The sequence below is a fragment of the Ostrea edulis genome, chromosome 2, assembly GCF_947568905.1.
Source record: "Ostrea edulis chromosome 2, xbOstEdul1.1, whole genome shotgun sequence".
NCBI classification, from domain to species: domain Eukaryota; kingdom Metazoa; phylum Mollusca; class Bivalvia; order Ostreida; family Ostreidae; genus Ostrea; species Ostrea edulis.
In genome coordinates this window covers 9,152,298-9,172,233 of record NC_079165.1, presented here as the reverse complement: position 1 = coordinate 9,172,233, position 19,936 = coordinate 9,152,298, and the positions used below count along the sequence as shown (strand labels likewise).

Here is a 19,936-nt window from a genome sequence, read left to right as displayed (position 1 = left end):
ATTGAGCTTGAAATATCATACAACTCCTCGTCCTCTTTAGAAATAAATCTGATAGATAATAATTTTCAAACTCATTAACCTTTATCTGGTAGCTGGCTATCAGTAATTATAACTTTTATATTTTGTAGTAGCTGGCTACGAGTAGCTAACTTTTCTTACTTTTAGTAGCTGGCTACTAGTAACTGGCTACTAGTAGCTAACTTTTCCTGGTTCAAGTAGCTGGCTACTAGTAGCCAACTTTTCTCTTTTAAAGTAGCCAGTTACTAGTAGCTGGTTACTAGTAGCCAACTTTACCGATCTTGTTAGATAAGCGTCTGGCTGTTAGATGTTTGTTCCGATTGTGAGATATCTGGTCTGGTTGTTAGATATCTCCTGTGATTATCAGATATCTTATGTAATTGTTAGATATCTGGTCTGATTGTTAGATATCTCCTGTGATTATCAGATATCTTATGTAATTGTTAGATATCTGGTCTGATTGTTAGATATCTCCTGTGATTATCAGATATCTTATGTAATTGTTAGATATCTGGTCTGGTTGTTATATATCTCCTGTAATTGTCAGATATTTCGTGTGATTGTTAGATAGCTCGTGTGATTGTGAGTGTGAGATATTTCCTCCATTTGTTATATAGATTTCGTCTGTTTGTTAAATGTCTCGTCCAATTTTGCCGTTGTGGGGGGAGTTATGAAGGAGTGAACTTGTACTTTACATTATTCAACCTCAGGAGTACATTGAATATAATATGCAAATAAAAGGAAATTTCGTTCTTAACATCTTGACCCTGGACACTTTTCTAGCAAGAGTTCAGAACTCAAAAATGTTGAATAGCCACAGAAAAGTATATAGCGTATAAATTTAGGCATATCTGTCGGGAGTCCGCGGTGATCTAGGCAGATCCTTCGGGAGATGGTGGTGATCTTAATTGGCAGATCTGGCGGGAGTCCATTTTAATTTAAGCAGATTTGAAGTGAGCCGTTAGTAGACAGAGATGCCGGGAGTCCGAGGTAATTTAGGCGGATATGTTTTTCTTATATAGCAGTATTGCAATACAACCGACTTAGTCCATTCTGTTCTTTAGGAAGCAGAATGAACTGACTTACCTTTACTGGCTTCCAATGACATTTCGCTGTAGTATGGTGGCTGATTTGTGCCACTTTACAATTTTTAGTTATTTCGAGGCGAAAAGACAACAAAATGAAAAGACGACAAAACGATGATTAGCGACTTTTCGTCCCGAAATAACGAAAAGACGATAAAATGTAGGCGAAAAGACGACAAATAAAACTCGCAAATTAGCGACCTAATTTGTCGTCTTTTCGCTTCGCGTTTTGTCGCCTTTTCGAGGCGAAAAAACGACAAAACGATGATTAAAGACTTTTCGCCTAAATAAATAACGGGAAAAGTAAATTGTAAAAAGGGGACAAACCAGGGCCCCAGCCCACCCCAACCTCCAATTTAACATGCCTGGTATAACATTTCAAAAAAAAAAAATTCTTCAGTAGAATACAAGTACATAATTTAATTTTAGATGTTTCCTTTTTGTAAATGTAATTAATAATTATCAAAAACACAGCAAATTTCATATTAAATTCCTAGAAAATCAGATAGCAAATTAACGAGAAATTCTGTATTTTGTCGTCTTTTCGCCTCGAAAAGACGACTAAACTCCAAGCGAAAAGACGACTAAGGTCGCTAATTTGCATGTTTTGTTTGTCGTCTTTTCGCCTACATTTTGTCGTCTTTTCAACCTTTTGTTTTGTCGTCTTTTCTACTTTTCGTTCTTTCTTGGTGAAAAGTCGCTAATTATCATTTTGTCGTCTTTTCGCCTCGAAATAACGAAAAGACGACAAATTGTAAAGTGTCACAAACCAACCACCATAGAAAATAGTTTCTGTGGAAACGAGGGGGTTATTTATACTCGGTCTTTTCTATAGAAAACAGATTTGTATACGGGACAATACATATAATAGGTGGAACCTGAACATTCAAAACAACTATACCAAAATCAATGGTTATATGATCATCAAATAATCATAAATTCAACAGTTATTAACAACGTTACCAATAACAATATATTTCATCTGTACTGTACATAAAGCAACATGTTAATATAACATTTCTAAAAATGTTAAAACATAACTGTTATATTTTGAAATTATAAATGAATCCGGTTTTATGTCTGACAATCGGCGCCTCTTTGATCTTGAGAGCAGTCTTTTTTATTAGCGGTATCGCCCTTTTATCTATATGTTCAAACATTTTGATGAGGAAATTGTAGTCCCCCACAGAAAGAAGGCCGTTCTTCTCCAGGTAAACAAAGTCTCTTCTTATCGTGGTGAACTCATGGCGCGTAAACCTGCAGTACCGCGTGAGGTAGTTCTTCCACCGCCGGAAGTTTCCCCCACCGTTCATACTTCCGGCTAAGTACGCTGTTGTCAGTGTCTCCTTCAGATTGGTATGGAGATCGAGCTTAGTGTTTTTACAGAGTCGAGACCTAAAATATAAACAAGAAAAAACGTTTTGGTTAAGGAGTTTTGATGTTTCTAAAATTGAAACGCGGTACACATCTAAACTGAAAAGATATGCATCAAATTTTGTTTTCAAATACATGTACATTTACGACGTGTAGAAAAAGTCATAACACGAGCGTCTGATGTTCCTCTCGGGGAGTTAAATGTATCTTAATCTTCACTCTTAACGTGACATCGATTTATTTCAAAATGAGGATTATCCAAGTCAACATGTACATTTCAGTCAATCGATATCTGGTGTCGGGAAAACTGTGAAGAATTAACGCTGTTTGGAAATTGTAAACTTGTCCTGAGTAGAAGTACAATGTTTTACGATACCGAAGATGTTTGTATCTTTTCTGACAAAACAATCTAAAAGGAGAAACGTATACTAGTAGTATCATGATATTGAACCAAGTCTGGCAAGATTATACATGTAAAGCACGTGCATACCTAGCCTGGGTAAACCCTTCTGTTTAGCCAACCTACACAGATGCCGGAATAGGTGCAAATTCATGTTTTGTAATATGCTTTTTTTGTGTTGCAACAGGAAAGAGAAATTGTCGGCCGAACTGAGACTCGAACTGGGCCCAACCATGGGGGAGTTCTATCAATTGAGCTAGTGACGCTTCAAAGTCAAACCAAGTTCAGATTTGTTTGGATTTTGAATGACGCCAAAACTTAAGGTATTCAATGTATAATGACCATATTTCATTTCTAATAAATGGATGGTGGAATTTTTGTAATCATGGTATCATTTTGAAGGGTTCATCAAATAGAAATAATCCACAATAGGAATTTTCTAAATTTTGTTTACTGCTTGATTTATTTCACCTAGAATTTAACATTGAAGTATATGGGAAAAACATGTTTTATTACAATATTTTAAAAAGAAATTATATTTTCACAAAAATCTCTCGGTAAAAAGTTACACACACTTTCTTTTAATGAAAATATGAAATAAAATTAATCATTGACCACACACTTTTTTAGAAAATTAGATTTTTCTTATTTTTACAAAGGGCAGGCAACTCTTCCAAAAAGTCTTAAGTGCAAAAAGATTAGCTTCTAATCATTTACAAGTCATGTGAATTTCATCTGCTTCACTTTCATCATTATTTAACAATAAACATTTATGTTGATCAAAATCCTTCAAAATTGTTCATTATCCTTTCATTATACATGGAATACCTTAATAGGAAGGAGAAAGTGTGGACTAGACTAATCCTCGTGCCCGGGGTCTTCAGCGAACCGTGCGGGGATGTCTACCACGGAAATGAGCTGCCTGGCCGATGTACTCATTCCCATTATACGTATACAGCATTAGGCGCTAGCGCCCATCAACGAAAATGTCATTCATGCTTTGAAAACTTCTTTGCAAGAAGTGTTACACAACGGCTTGTAATCACGTCCAGGTTGAACCTTCAGACCATTTTGAGACCAATTTTGTTTCTAGTGTATAAAAATGTTTTGATGGACACTAAGACTCCAACTTTGACAGAAGACTAATATGGCAAATCTCACCTAATATTTCTCATTAACGCCCTAGCACTCCAATGCAGCGCGGATTCATATTTGATCAAATCGTGGCCCTTTAGGCTAGGGTGGAACTAAACTAGGGGTTCAAAGTTTTACATTAGAATATACATACAAGACTTCAAATAAAATTCTTTTCAAGAGGCATAGGGTCCCACTAAATATCATTATATTCTCCCTCACTTTGTTCGTCCGAATATAAATTAATTATACATTGTACTCTGAATTTATATGTATAAATATGAAAAACATAATACGCCTTGTTTGGAATGCTGCTCGTTAGAACGTTTTTATTAAACACAAACTAACCCAACCGCCTTATAAATACACCAACAGCACATTCAGTGTATATCATATATAAAATTAACTGGCTTCCATAATACCTGCTATACCTGACTCACGTTCTAACCGAGCTGTAGAGTGACCTATTCGAACACGCATTCCTATTTATCTGATCATACCACTGACACACAGACACCAGAATGCTCACACAGCACTTTGCATTGAAAATCAATATCCATAACGAAAATAATATTAATTTATATCTAAACATTCCCAGTTGGTATGGATTCAAGTTTGTTTTTCTCTTCAAATCATGGACTCTGGGAATTGGATGGGGCTAGAATCGGGGATCAAATTTTACATAATACATAAATACAGAAAAAAAATTCTTTTATAAAATCTTATTCTCCAGAACAGCAAGAACTTGCAAAAAATATTGATGCACCTCGAGCTATGTTGTCTGGATTTAAATTCGATAATATCATGACCCTGTGGAGCTAGGGTGGGGCCTCAGTTTTTCTTTGGAATGCGGAAAATAAAAAAAAAAATCTTTTAAAAATGACTCAGATGAGCATTGGGGCTCATGGACCTCTTGCTTTATTGAGGCACTTATAATGGAAGTCGACAAAGCAGGTTATGAGGAATACATGGATAAGATCGGTTGCCATTTTTTAATGTCTGTGGAAAAGAAACAGAGCAGGCACTCCAGTGTAATGAATTTCCAATCCCTGCCCCGGATATTAAGAACTGGAACATATAGAAAAGCTTTTTTCACAGTAGACTACCACTTACATGGTTTCGTTTCGGAGTTTGGTCTGGTCTGCAAATCCGGCTGTTTCCGTAAGCTGCAGCCCTATGGTAGGAATAAGTTAGACATGGTTATGGCTATGGATTGGTGATTTCCTAATTTATTTTTTAAATGGAGTTATAATGGGACATTGAACGCTGAACAAGTGCGTTTGCCAGCGAATGAACTGTAGACTGAAGGGCTTCTATCGATACATCCATTAAAGTTTGAATCTCTTTCAATTTTAGAGTCATGATTACTTGTAGAATTTTCTCTCTCTCTCTCTCTCTCTCTCTCTCTCTCTCTCTCTCTGTAACGTGCTCTCTCTCTCTCTGTAACGTGCTCTCTCTCTCTCTCTCTCTCTCTCAGTTCTCTCTCTTTCTTTCGGTGGCTCTCTCTCTCTCTCTCTCTCTCTCTCTCTCTCTCTCTCTCTCTCTCTCTTTCGGTGGCTCTCTCTCGGTTCTCTCGGCTATTTCTTTCTCTCGGTGGCCCCCTCTCTCTCTCTTTCTCCGGCTCTCTCTCTCTCTCTCTCTCTCTCTCTCTCTCTCTCAGTTCTCTCTTTCTTTCGGTGGCTCTCTCTCTCTCTTTCTCTGGCTCTCTCTCTCTCTCAGTTCTCTCTTTCTCTCGGTGGCTCTCTCTCTCTCTTTCTCTGGCTCTCTTTCTCTGTTCTCTCTCTCTCTCAGTTCTCTCTCTTTCTCTCGGTGGCTCTCTCTCTTTCTCTGGCTCTCTTTCTCTGTTCTCTCTCTCTCAGTTCTCTCTCTTTCTCTCGGTGGCTTTGCTGGATCGTTTCGTCGACCAAAACAATGTACAATGTTTTACAAAATGTTGAAACCAGTTTTGGTTGCATTCCGGACTGCCTTAATGAATGCACTATATCGTGCCATGTCCTTCCCCTGACATCGGTCATTCAGACTTTGAAATGATACTACAGTCTAGATATCTTTAAATGATCAAATCCATTGATTAAAATCTATGCATCAAATCATTTAAATATCTTACGTACATGTAAAATATCAATTCAAATATTTTTCAACTGTAAACGCTTGTGTAAATAAACGATTAAAAACTTATTTCACCGGTTTATGACGGTATTTTATCACGGAGCGTCACGGGACAATAATCGAATATTTTCATCAATAAAAAAAAAAGACATTGGTGTGTTAATCTAAACAATGGAATTTTGAATTCAACAACGGGGATATTATGTAAATATATGCACACTCAGTCTTCGTAACCACATTTACACTTTTTAGATATAATGTCGTTTACGATGCAAACTTACGATAATGATTTTCAAGAGAAGTGCTAGTATACATGTAGGTTTTGAACTTGTGATTAATTCATTCCATTCACATACAAATTATCTATTTCACTTACATATACACCCACGAATGACACATAACCTTAATTAATCTCATAATCGGATTATCTATTTTCTCTCTAAATATTACAAAATAGTAATTATAAAAAATGAAATAATTTCATAGATAAACATTTCGATTAAATCTGTGATCATACTTACCTAACAGCACATCATTCAATACACAAGAGATGATCTGAGCGATTGCGCCCGTCCCGATCGAAGCGCAATCCGAGCTGTCTGACTTTGAATATCCTATGTAACTGTATTACTCAGATAAGGACTTTATTGGTCTGTGCTGCCACATTGAACTTGAGGAAGGATTTTAAAAAAGTACACAAGAGGTTATCAAAAGGGATTTCATAGATCGTTTAAAGAAGTCATTATCTAACGTTTTGGACAGGTTTAGTAGCGATTTTCGACATTATCGATTCTTCTACGGTGTGATGTAAAAAGATTAAATCTATACATCTGGAAATCAGTCACTCTGCTTTATCCATTCACTTGACTTCCTGCTGTAGTCGACACGCACGCTTTTTTTACTTTAAGATGTCTGTAAGAAAGATTAACGTTATCTTTTCATTCTCAGAGGTACAAAATGTTACGTAGTATACATGCATTTATTCATGGAAATTTCTTCTGCTAGTATAGTAGTCCAATCCACAGCGCCGTGTGCAGTCATTGCTCAATCCAATGAAGTCCCTAATTCAATCATTACCCGCTTATGGTAGAGAAGGGAACCCGGTAATGATCATAGGTATCTGTAGAAATAGGAATACCCCTCTTCCTCTCGAGAAATACGTCAGATATAAAAATAGACTCATCATCATGTAGTGTGGATTCACATCCGGGGCATTGTCATAGAAGGGTTTCAAGACTTAGTTCGGAATGATCAAATAGTTAAAAAAGAAATTCTCATGAACCATAAGGATTAAACTTTGTCAGATGTAAAGCATATTCATTTTACTTTGGGTTCAGTATTGTTCATACCGTGACCCTTGGGGTTCTTGCGATCTAGATGGGGCTAAAAGAAGAGTTCAGTGTTAGAATTAGATTTTCTATTACATAGATCCTAGGCAACCTGTATGCTAAATGTGAATTTTCAATATGTTTCTCCGTTATAAAGTCATCACCTGGACACGAAGTGGGGACAGGCAGACGGACGGACATACAGACAGTCAGATACATATACAGACATATATCCACGTACAGACGGAAGGACGGACACTCATTCTCAAGTTCTGTACAGAGGCTGTGTGATTTGGAGCTTAATAATATGCTTTAATGAGCCTTATAATCCCACTCTTAGGCCTATTTCCCAGGTGTCACGTGACGTGTGGAGTTTTCGGGATTAAATAGGGTGGAGTAGAGATTCGGAAATTAAACTGGGAGTGTGGAAAATTGGGATTTAAACTGGTGGAAAAAAGGGGTATGTAGATTTGAGAATAACAATGGCTGCGGAGATTCAGGAATTAAACATGGGATGTGGAGATGTGGTATTTATCGGCCAAAGCGTTCTAATTCAAAGGTGAATTGCGATAAACGTACAGTGTATTTTTGGGAATTAAACGGGCTGTGAAGATGTGGGAATTAAACTGGGATGTAGATATTTAGGCATTAAACAGGGACAGGGGAGCTTGAAGATTCGTGAATTAAAAAGGGGTGAGGAGAAGATTCGGCCATTAAACAGGGAGATGTGGAAATTTGGGGATGTGGAGATTGAGTTTTAAAACGGAGGCTACATGCATGAAAAAAAAAAAAGATTTTAGAATGTCCATTATTTACATTTCCGCTATAGTTGAGATTGATGGTATCATGTAACACAACATTAATTCAGCAGGTATTGATTACCATTACAATGAAAAGTACGTAATTAACCAAGAACAGAAGATCCACGGCTCACTTTGCTCACCTGTGTTGTGCAATTTTACATTTTCATCACATGGTCATTGTTATGATAATTTTTTTTTATCAACATTACATGTGTATGTTTGTAAATTATTACAGCCCTATAGTTCTAGAGATCGATTGATTGATTGTATATTGTTTAACGTCCCATTCGAGAATTTTTCACTCATATGGAGACGGCACCATTACCGGTGAAGGGCTGCAAAATTTAGGCCTATGTTCGGCGCTTACAGCCTTTGAGCATGCAGGGAGGGGTCTTTATCGTACCACACCTACTATGACACGGGGTCTCAGTTTTTTCGGTCTCATCCGAAGGACCACGGTGACAAAATTATCCTACACCATTACAGTGGTAAAATTATCCTACACTATTACAGTGACAGAATTATCCTACACCATTACAGTGGTAAAATTATCCTACACCATTACAGTGACAAAATTATCCAATATCATTATAGTAACAAAATTATCCTACACCATTATAGTGACAAAATTATCCAATATCATTATAGTGACAAAATTATCCTACACCAGTACAGTGGTAAAATTATCCTACATCGGTACAGTGACAAAATTATATCCTACACCATTACAGTGACAGAATTATCCTACACCATTACAGTGGTAAAATTATCCTACATCATCACAGTGACAACATTATCCTGTGTAATCTTGTAATCCTTTAAATCATCACAGTGGTATCGATGTTCTCTGGGGAATAATTTCGTCGATCCCAGTGTTACAGTACTACAGCCATGGTTTAACACATAAGTTTATCCTACAATCAGTCTTCTAATGCAGCCATGTTTTAACACATTATTCTTATTTTAGCAGGATTCATATTTTAGCGGCTTTGGCGATGCAGCAAGAGCACCGGATTTGTGGTTGTATGACGATTTTTATTTATCAAGGCGCTAAATCCCGACTACGCCGAGATGTTCATCAACTGTGATTGTGCTAAATTTTAAATGCGCAAAAATAAGAATTTTGAATCTTAATTGTAACCAGGGTTTGTATTTCAGAAAGCCCTTAGTACCAAGGGAACGGGGGCACGACCCTCCGTCTGGATCTCCCTGTGTGCCAAGGAAAGATGACATACCCACGATGGACGAACTTCGATCAGAAGCGCTCATGTAAGCTAAATTCCCATCGCATGAATCGAAGCAGTGTTTTCAGCGAACCGTTGTGGTCTAGAGGTACAGCGCCCCGCATGCGGACGGTCGGGGTTCGAATCCCAGCCGCGACAGACCTAAGTTGTTAAAACAGGTAGTGGCAGTTCCAACACCAAACGCTCGGAATCAGGTGTGAATGTCACGGGTCCTCGGAGATAACCTTAAAAACGGATGTCCCATGTCACAGTAGGTGTGGCACGCTAAAGAACCCTTACTGCTCAATGGCCGTAAGCGCAGAACATAGGCCTAAATTTGAAGCCCTTCACTGGTATTGGTGATATCTGCAGGAGTGAAAAATTCTCGAGAGGGACGTTATACAAGATACAATACAATCATTCACAGAACTGTCATCTAGTATGAAGGCATATCGAACTTTAAGATGCTTTGTCGATTAACCGTAACGATCAGTCGCAATTGCTCTGTTCTGAAAGTTTGCAAGGTCATTAACTCAACTATAATCTTACACTCCACCCTTACACAACTTCGTAGAGCAAGTTTTGACCTCTCCTCTCCAGAAATCCAGATTCCAAAGCCAGTATTTTACAACTACGAGGGCGAGTCAATAAGTAACCAGCCTAACTTATTTCCGGTTGAGATCCACTTCTTCTTTTCGATGTAACTGCCCTCTAGTGTGATGCACTTAGACCAACGGTGCCATCAGCCCCGAACTGAAAAAGTCAAGGTCCTTTCCATTGACCCACTACTCAACTACCGTCACGACTTCTTCGTCAGACCGGACATCCTTTTTCAAGTTTAGGAATAGGAAGAAGTCGCTAGGAGTTGTGTCAGGCAAATAGGCAGGATGTGGTATTAATTCATACCCGTTTCGCTCTACAGCATCCATTGCAACTTTGTGTGGACTTTCGCGTTGTCCTGTTGCAGCAAAACACCTTTAGAGTCTACCTCGGCGTTTTTCAAGGATGGCGGTTCTGAGCTTGTCTAGCAAGTTTGCATAGTACACTCCAGTTATTGTACTTTTTTGGGTAAAAAGTACAACATAATAACGCCTTTTGCGTCCCAAAATACTGCGGTTATCACCTTGCCAGCAGACGGTTGCGTCTTGAACTTCTTTGGCTTCGGGGACCCAGGCCCTATCCACTGACGACTCCGAGATTTATTCTCTAGCTCATAGTAATGAACCCAAATCCCATCTACAGTCACCATACGCAAAAGAAAATAATCTTTTGACCTAAAACGCTTCAACATTGCGCTGCATACTGATGCTCTGGTTGCCATTTGCTCATCGCTAAGGGATTTGTTGACCCAACGGGCTGTTAGCTTGCACATACCTAAACGATCATGTAAGATTGTTGAAACGCTACCATGTGAAATGCCTAATGCCTCCGCTTTTTCTTCCACCTGAATTCGCCTATCAAGAGTGTACCAGATCCTGAACTTTCTTACACTTTACTTCGTCGGTGGCATCCAGACCTGTCTTCATCTTCTAAAGACGTTCTACCGCGTTTGAATTCCCCTATCCAGAATTTAACCTGAGCATAAGATGATGCAGAAGACCCTTAAACATCGGCTAACTCGCCGTGTATTTCCTTGCCTGATTTACCTTTTAAATACAAGTACCGAATTATGGCACGGTACTCAACTTTAGATGAAAAGCATACCTTTGCATCACTAGCCATGTTTGACATTACGCGTGCAATTTTGTACCCAGGTATAAAACATGTATTGAAACTAGGCATGAAAATCGTGACCGTCTCGGTCAATCGGAAATGGGATAGGCTGGTTACTTATTGACTCGACCTCGTATTAAAGCCAAACTTGTTTTCCATTTCAAAACAGATATGTATATGTAAAAGATATGACGCATGTCATGATAAACTGACCAGTTGGCATCGTGTGGTCATCTCATGGTTCATAACCTTTGTCGTCTCGATTAGCAAAACGTTGGGGTTTTTTTATCAACAAATGTGAAATCCTCTTCGATGAAGACAAAAATCCGGTTGTAGTATGGTCAATCCTCGAACAATCAATCTTATACCGTCCGCCAATTCGAAGGCGAAATCAATCGCAATATCCAACAACGCATCTTATATTCGAGGAGTTCCGATTGCATATTCACTTTATCTCTGTTTCTGCTCGCCATATCTTTTCTTCTATAACGTCAGAACATTTTAGAACTTCATCTACCGAGAGCAGGAAATCATTCTTATAAACAACATCGAGTATTTCTATAACCCATTTTACAATCTTATAACTACAGTATACTGTTTCTTTATAGTTTCGCCCACGTCCGTCTCCGGTTTTAACATTTACTATAAATCTATAGGCTTTACTCCTATCACGAAAAGCTAAATGTAACAATCAAAGTCCCGTAACTCAATAACATGCACATAATATCAACTGAGAGGAGAATTTCCTCCTATTTTTCCAATAAAGAAAATATCTTGAAGAAAAAAAAAAGCTTCAGATCAAGACATTTCCCCTCGGAAATTCGCGATGTTCTGGTGGGTTTTTTTCATGTAAAAACAGGTTATTTCACAGCATGGTCTTTTGAATTTACATTAGTCGGATCACCTCAATTTCCTCGAGCTAAGTCGCAGCTTACAGGTCCCGATTCCTACAAATCTTCAACAACAGACTCAAATCAAGAATTAGACATACTGTATTTTTATGTAAAATAACAATTTCATCTACATAAATGAATAATGTACAATATATACACATGATCTGATAAAAGATAGCACTTAACAGTAAAAACCTTAACAAATACCAGGGCATCAAATGCCCCTAAAACACCCACCTTTATAAAAAGGGAAAAGAGAACCTGTTTGTATAAAATTTGTTGATTTGGTTTTTTTTCCCATTCCTTAAATCATTTAAACAAGTTGTCTCTCTGGGACCGATGCCCACAGGGCACTGCCAACAGGGGGAAAATGGAAATACTGCAAAATTATTACACTGAAAATTTGGAATCCATTTCTTGTAACTTGAACATTTTCTATATGATCACTACTGCTAAAGAAACAGCCAACTTGATTACGGAATGGACCTACAAACATTTAGTGTACTTCTATACCCGTTAACCTGCTTATCACACTATCAGTCCTAAATTACTACAGTTTAATAGGTATAGCTCAAAGTTTTTATACTATTAATCCCCGTGATCCTAAATTTTCTAAAAGTCTCAAGTCATGCAACCCATGTCTAAAATACAAGTTTCCACATTCCCTGTAACCCAAAAATGTTGTTCTCTGGGTGCATAAAAATTTTGAACAATTATTTCTTCAAAATACACAATTTTGCACTCTTAGTACATTTTCCTCAAATAGACTGAGAATTCTTCCACTACATGTTAAAACAAAACACGTAGCAAAATGTACTCATTGTCAAAATAACAGTCAAAATAGCAGAACAAAACCTGGTAACACTTGTAGTACCAGGTCAGGGTTTTTTTTTATATAATCATTTAAGCTAAAATGCCTGAAATTCATATTAACATAATAACATTCAGATGCATGCCATCTGGACAAAATCACACACACTAAGTAACATTCATCCTGCTCACAGAATAAACATAGCACTATTTCTGCACCAATCCACTTCATCATCAACCACAAATAAAGAATTTCTCGGAAAATCATTTTAAAATATTTTCTACAAATGAACTGAGTAGAAGACAGACCATTAACATGGAACTAGGGTACTGACCGTGGTCCTCACCAATGAATATACAAGATGTGTTGAGGCTATAGGGGAGGGGTCGCACTGATATCATAATACAAAACATCGAATTTTATATCTAAGATTTTATCTTTGATGTACTTCAATAGTTAAAACTGAGGAAATTGATTTCTAGCAATAAGAGCGCTCAAAAACGTTTCTTACTACAATGTCAATCCCTCTCAAGATTCACAGCACGCACAGTGCAGCTCCCATCTTACTTATGATGTTTCATCGTTCATGTATATTTTGCATGAATGCAAACAAGTGAAAATATTTAGTTCTCTAGATTATTTCTGATGCCTATAACTATTAATAAAGTATCGCTCCTGGACATTTCTTTTTGTGTATAAATTGAAGATACCAAATAATCACAAAAATTCCTGATTCACAGTAAATAAAAAGGTAACCTCACAGTACATGTAATAAAGTTTTTAAAAAAATGTCCTGATTGCCAGTGGTTAAAACAGTATGTAAAAATCTATTATTTCCTTTACATCACAGTAATGTAGTGTTTTTTGTAAATGCTAAACACGAAATCCAACATGAGAGAACAGTCTATAGAACAATTTTAAACATTTCATTAATGTTCTGTGCAGAGACTCCATTATGTATACATTTAATTGGGTGAAAGTCAAAGCTTCACGGATAAAATGGCCACACACTATTCTATATTTCTTATGCAAATTCTGAATGAAAATCTTTTGCAAATATCAAACATTTCCCACACAAATCCAAGAATTTCTTCAGTACAGTTATAATCTTGCAAGAAGAAAACCCCTTATCACAACTACGGAGTTAATCTTATTCATACCTGTCTACGGAACATAATCCTACCTTCATATTTTCTAACTGTGACATAGACTGAAACACTTGCAAAAAAATAACATCTTGTACAAGAATATTTTCAATCTGTTTGTGTACTGTGGATAAACTTATTTCTATGGCATTTCATAATTCTGTGAAAAACGTATCCACTGTTCAATCTAAGTACTTGAAACATTGTAAAGTCTAAATTCTTAATTTTTTTTTTAAAAAACCCATAAATGACTATGAAAATAATGAAAAGACTATGAAAAATGTTATATATATAAATGATATGAATACGACTTAAAAGATGTTTCATCTCAATTTAGTTCTGAATATCATACTCAGTTACAAGAATATTTTGATTGAAAAACAGTATTCATTAAAAATGCATTAATAATAAAAATCAATACATTTAACTAATCACTTAATTTGACAGTAGTATATGACATAAATTTAGCACGAATAATAGCCTGACACCGGGGGAAAAGGAGGAAGAAAAGAGAGAAAAAAATTATCCAAAGACATTAAAAGGACTAACTTCCTGTTTTGGTAGATCAACAGGCGGTGTAAGCCCGCTAAATAAATCAGAATTTGTGCACAGGCCCATCAAAAGTAACTCATGACTTTAAAACACAACACGATGTTGCTTTGACAATATATTTTGAGAAAATGTCTCCACACCCTACACATAACGAAGGGAAGGTGATGTTCCCTCATCAAGTGCTGCTCGGGGAAGGACTCTCCAACATTTCTAAGAGGAAAGTGTCTATTGGAGTATCACCAATTAATTTGAAGAAGAATAAGTGTTCCAGACACTTGAGCCCTATACTCCTTAGTGCTGGCAATCGTAGCAGTAGTTTGGCAAATCGCCCTGGTTCGTCGGGGTAGTGCATTTTGCAGTATTCTTCTAGTGAAGCATACACTTTCTCTCTCAACTGTTCCACCTCTGATACAGCAGAGAGACCTTTAGCATCTACAAAGTCAAAAATTAAACACTTTGTTAATTACATCAGGTAACTAGTATTTACTCAGACATGCTATATTTCAATCATCAAGGAAAGTAAACGTGTCAACACTACTGTACAAGACCTACATACACATCATCAATGGACCCAAACCTCATACCTGGGTTAAAGAGAACTATAGCTCTTAAGCATCCCAGCTCTGTTTTATCCATTTTCATTTCACGCATTTTAGCAACAAGTTCTGTGAGGACACGGTCAAAAATGGTTCCCACCCCCGCTTGATGGGCACTACTTCTATGCACATGGAGACCTGTGGCCAACAGTATACCATCCTTAACCACAATGGATCGATGTGAAAAGCCGGCTATTAGGAGTTCATTCCAACCTGCAAAGATTCAGAGCATAATAGCAATTATTAAATATGATAAGAGTTCTTCCCCTTTCACAATACATAATCATGAGACATATTAATACATCCACAACAGAGATCAACTTATCGAACAAAAACATTCTGCAATGACAAAATTAATCAGCTTACAAATGAATTGAAATGAGTGAAGCTGTATAAAAACCAGAAATTTGTAATTTTACACAAATGCCCTGCTCCGCCAAAATGCAACATCCAGTATTTTCAGGGCCTTCTTTTTAAACTTTTTATACAGATATTTGGTTTCTATAATCTACAGCTGGTGCTGACCACATGCTGAGGTGAATGGCCTACCTGCTCGCAGTAGAATGACCTGGTCATCCAAAGGCAGCTCAGTAAAGTGAGGTATTCGTTTGGCCCATTCCACCAAGGTAAAGAGTTGCTTATCCGCCGCCTGGCAAATATTTGTCACTGCATCTTTCTGCAACAGAAGTCATTTCATTTTAAATTTACAATTTCAAAATGAAATAATGCAGGAATCTGAATTTTTTATCCTACCTGAAATAATTTATAGACTATTGATACCAAACATTACACCTCTATCAAAGCTCTTCGACAAAGTTAGTTTCAACATTGATGTAGTTATATATGCTTTATGAGGTGTTTGTCAGAAAACAAAAAAAAATTTCATTCCAAATTTATGACAATTGTTTGGCCCTTTATCCCAAGATGTGTCAGCTAGAGTACAGAAATGATACATAATATATATAGCAAATTTTAGCTTGATATGTCATAATCTGACAGAGAAATGAAAATAGAAACAGAAAACCACGAACAGACAGACGTATAGACATCACTGTACCGTCCCATTGTTCATGATGTATGATGGCGTGAAGTGTCACAGTTCACGCCCTCATATATTTTTAAAAATTCATTTCTTAACTTTATATCCAAAACAACTGTGCTAACTGTGAAATATGTTTATACTTCTGTATACATCAAAGTATGTCTGTATTACGGGGATAAAAAACTAAATCATACATTGACAGACATTTAAATTGAAGTCTGTTACTTAATATTTCACCATTTCCTGTTCTGGTACAAACCATGGTTTAGGAAACAAATGTGACACTCATAAATACACCTGTAGCCTACAATACAGTTTTCAAAGAATCTATACCAAAAAAAATATTAAAATATTGCATAAAACTATTATTGATTCTAATTCTGATACTAAATACTGATATTAACACGACAAAGTGCCGGTAGAGTTATAAGCAGGTGAGAGACAGTGCATCTAATATGTCGCTGAGATGAAACTCATCTGCATGTCACACTTAATGTCATTTCTAAGACACCTGTTGATCCACCAGTGCTATGTCAGTATCCACGCTCTTCTTCAGGTGACCAACAGCTGAGCCACATACTACACTTTGTTTTGTTTTTTTGCAAAAGATTTTAATTTTCATGTTAACTGTACGATCACATGGGTGATGTTCTTCCATTTGACTTGAGGGGGGGTGGGGGTTAAATATTGTTTGAATATGGTTATTTTGTTGCAGGTCGAGGAAATTCTTGTTCTGATGTGCCCTATGAACACCAAGCAGGGCGAGGACATGAGCCTCGTTTCTACCGATGTCCGATTTCTTTACAACTTTCATTGACGAACGGAATACAATATAAACATTTTAAACATTCTAATGGCTTGAGTACAACAATTCAATGATCCAAGCTTACACAGATCGCTGAGTAATGATTTGTTTGTGAATAGATGTTAACGATGACACACTTCGTTAAACAAATGGTATGTAAATTGTTTGTGTATCAGAATGGTATTTATGCAAGATAGGATTGTAGATATGCGACATTATTTATACTTCATACGGAATATATGCAACTTTTAACTTATCACAAACAATGAAAATTAATCCGCACAAAATCATGTTCACTTAAAAAACAATGGAACTTTCCCCAACGAAATTAAATACATCTACAGTAAATAGTGTTTTTATTTTAATCTTAACTTTCACTTTCTGCACGCAAGTTTATTAACTGGAAGTCTTTTGTGGATAGAATTTTGCAGCAGGTATACATCATTCGTAACCAGACAAAATTTTCCCAGTTCAACACCTCATCCATAATCAAGCAAAAAATTTTCCAGAAAAAGCAGAGACAACCCAAAATAACAGACTTTCGGGCCAGGCTGATCTGGCCAGCAAAAACGAGCTCTCAAAAGAGGTTCAATACGGAAGTAAATGATGTCTTATACGTGGATAATTCGGATGTTTTCATTCGTAATCGTATCAGCGATCTCCAAAGCTTTAAGTAGCAATATATATTTAGAGCAAAAGCATCTGTTCCTTAACAACAACAAGAACCAAGATTTGCACAAACAGTTTTGCATTTTCTGACTTTTTTCTGGCCTTCAATCTGAATTAGAATTAACTCCATCATGTCTTTCTGGCACTTGCTTAATGAGAATTTCTGAATTATTCAAATACATTTCATGTACATGTGCTGAATGAGAAATGAAACTTTAAGAAAGTTAATTACATTTACGTATACAGTATTCTGTAAAATAATGAATCAGATTTCATTAAAAGTGTTTTGCATTCAATTAAACCTTTGTTCATGTTTATCATTAGATAAACTCTGATCATGATGCCTAAAAAATGCATTTAAATGCACCAAATCAAATCTGCTGTAACAACCCCTTCCCCCTGAACCTTTGCTCCTTGGAGACAGCTTTAAACAGTCTCTCCTTCCACTTCAAATTACTGAAATCACCTTTTCTTATAAAAGTTATTGAAAGCCCTGATGTAACATGAGGCCCATGGGTCACATCACTCACCTTGGCCCATATTTAAGGACTTTTCCTATATATTCGCATGTAAAACTTTTATCCTTATTGTGGCTCCAACCTACCGCAGGGGCCATGATTTTTACAAACTTTTTTAATCTGCACTATGTCAGGAAGCTTTCATGTAAATGTAAACTTCTTTGGCCCAATGGTTCTTGAGAAGATTTTTTAAAGATTTTCTCTATATATTTGTATGTAAAACTTTCAGCCCCTAATGTGGGCCCTCATCCTACCCCCAGGGGCCATGATTTTAATAAACTTGAATCTGCATTATGTAAGGAAGACTTCATGTAAATGTAAACTTTTCTGGCCCAGTGATTCTTCAGAAGGTTTTTAATGATTTTTCCATATGTTTGTATGTAAAATTTTCATCCCCTATTATGGCCCCATCCTATCTCTAGGGGCCATGCTTTTAACAAACTTGAATCTACACTATGTCAGGAAGCTTTCATATAAATGTAAACTTTTCTGGCCCAGTAAATCTCAGCTCTTCTGGCCCAGTGGTTCTTGAGAAGATTTTTATAGATTTTCTATTTATTTCCATGAAAAACGTTGATCCCCTATTGTGGCCCCAACCTACTCTGGGGGCCATGATTTGAGCACACTTGAATCTGCACTATGTCAGGAAGCTTTCATGTAAATTTCAGCTACTCTGGCTCAGTGGTTCTTGAGAAGATTTTCAAATGACCCCACCCTATTTTTGCATTTTTGTAATTATCTCCCCTTTGAAAGGGGCATGGCCCTTCATCTGAGCAAACTTGAAAGCCCTTCACCTAAGGATGCTATTGGCCAAGTTTGGTTGGTAATGGTACTGGAAAAGAAGTCGAAAATGTGAACAGTTTACAGGCAGAAAGACAGACGACAGACAATAGGCGATCAAAAAAAGCTCACTTGAGCTTTCAGCTAAGGTGAGCTAAAAATTCTGGAGGGGGGGGGGGGGGGGGGGGGGGGGGGGGGGGGGGGGGCCACAAAAGACAAAATTGGAAGATCGAGAAACATCTACTGTACCATTTTCTTTCCTTCTTCCAAAGGTATCTTGCAGTTTCCCACCGAAGATTTATGCGTCAGTAAATATTTGAAATTTATGTTTATTATCTTATTGTACTTGGCCTTTGACAATTACTAATTAATAAGTGACACAATTAACCATAATAGAGCTAACATAAAATGTTAAAAACAGAGGGCACATAAAGTGGTTTCTCACATGACAGATCACATTTAGACGGAATATTATTGCAACAGGTCTACAGCAATTCTGAACATGTGAAAAGAATGATGGAAATGTGAAAATAATGACGATGTGGAAATTTCAACGAATCTGACGAATGGCATGAACAGCTGTTTAAATTTTTCCCAAGCACTTCAAATATTCCTAAAAACCATTCCAAATTCATCAGCAGACATGACAGAATCATTGTTTCTACAAATTTAAAAAACGTTTTGCATATTGAACCTGATCAGTGAAATAAAACAAAACACAATCAATTACAGAAAATTATTCAGAATGTATTCATGCATTTCCTTCTTTTTTCAAAACTACCTGTGGATACAATGATGGGGTCCAGTTTATTTATAACAATCTAATCAGCAAATGTTGCAGAACCTTAAAGTGCAGCCTAGTGACTCGAAGGGTCAATAACTCTAATTTACATTTAATCACTTTCCTACCACAGGCCAATTAAAATAACAATTAACCT

General features: G+C 36.8%; 1 protein-coding gene and 1 long non-coding RNA gene across 9 annotated transcripts in view; both read right to left on the bottom strand.

Moving 5' to 3' along the window:
- Positions 1–4,895: 4,895 nt before the first annotated feature.
- Positions 4,896–7,255, bottom strand: LOC125681007 (uncharacterized). The gene is made up of 2 exons (XR_007372126.2): positions 6,642–7,255; positions 4,896–5,185 (listed from the first exon to the last, which is right to left on the bottom strand). It is a non-coding gene; the product is annotated as an uncharacterized LOC125681007 (long non-coding RNA).
- Positions 7,256–12,166: 4,911 nt separating this feature from the next.
- Positions 12,167–19,936, bottom strand: part of LOC125681002 (retinoic acid receptor RXR-like) — a 31,525-nt gene continuing 23,755 nt past the window's right edge. For all 8 annotated transcript variants that reach the window (XM_056156035.1, XM_048920881.2, XM_056156034.1 and 5 more), the window contains 3 exons: positions 15,734–15,860; positions 15,173–15,397; positions 12,167–15,020 (listed from right to left, as the gene is read on the bottom strand). In XM_056156035.1, the coding sequence (XP_056012010.1) occupies positions 14,764–15,020; positions 15,173–15,397; positions 15,734–15,860 (609 nt within the window). In that variant the 3' untranslated portion in view covers positions 12,167–14,763. The remainder of the gene's footprint in view (positions 15,021–15,172; positions 15,398–15,733; positions 15,861–19,936) is intronic.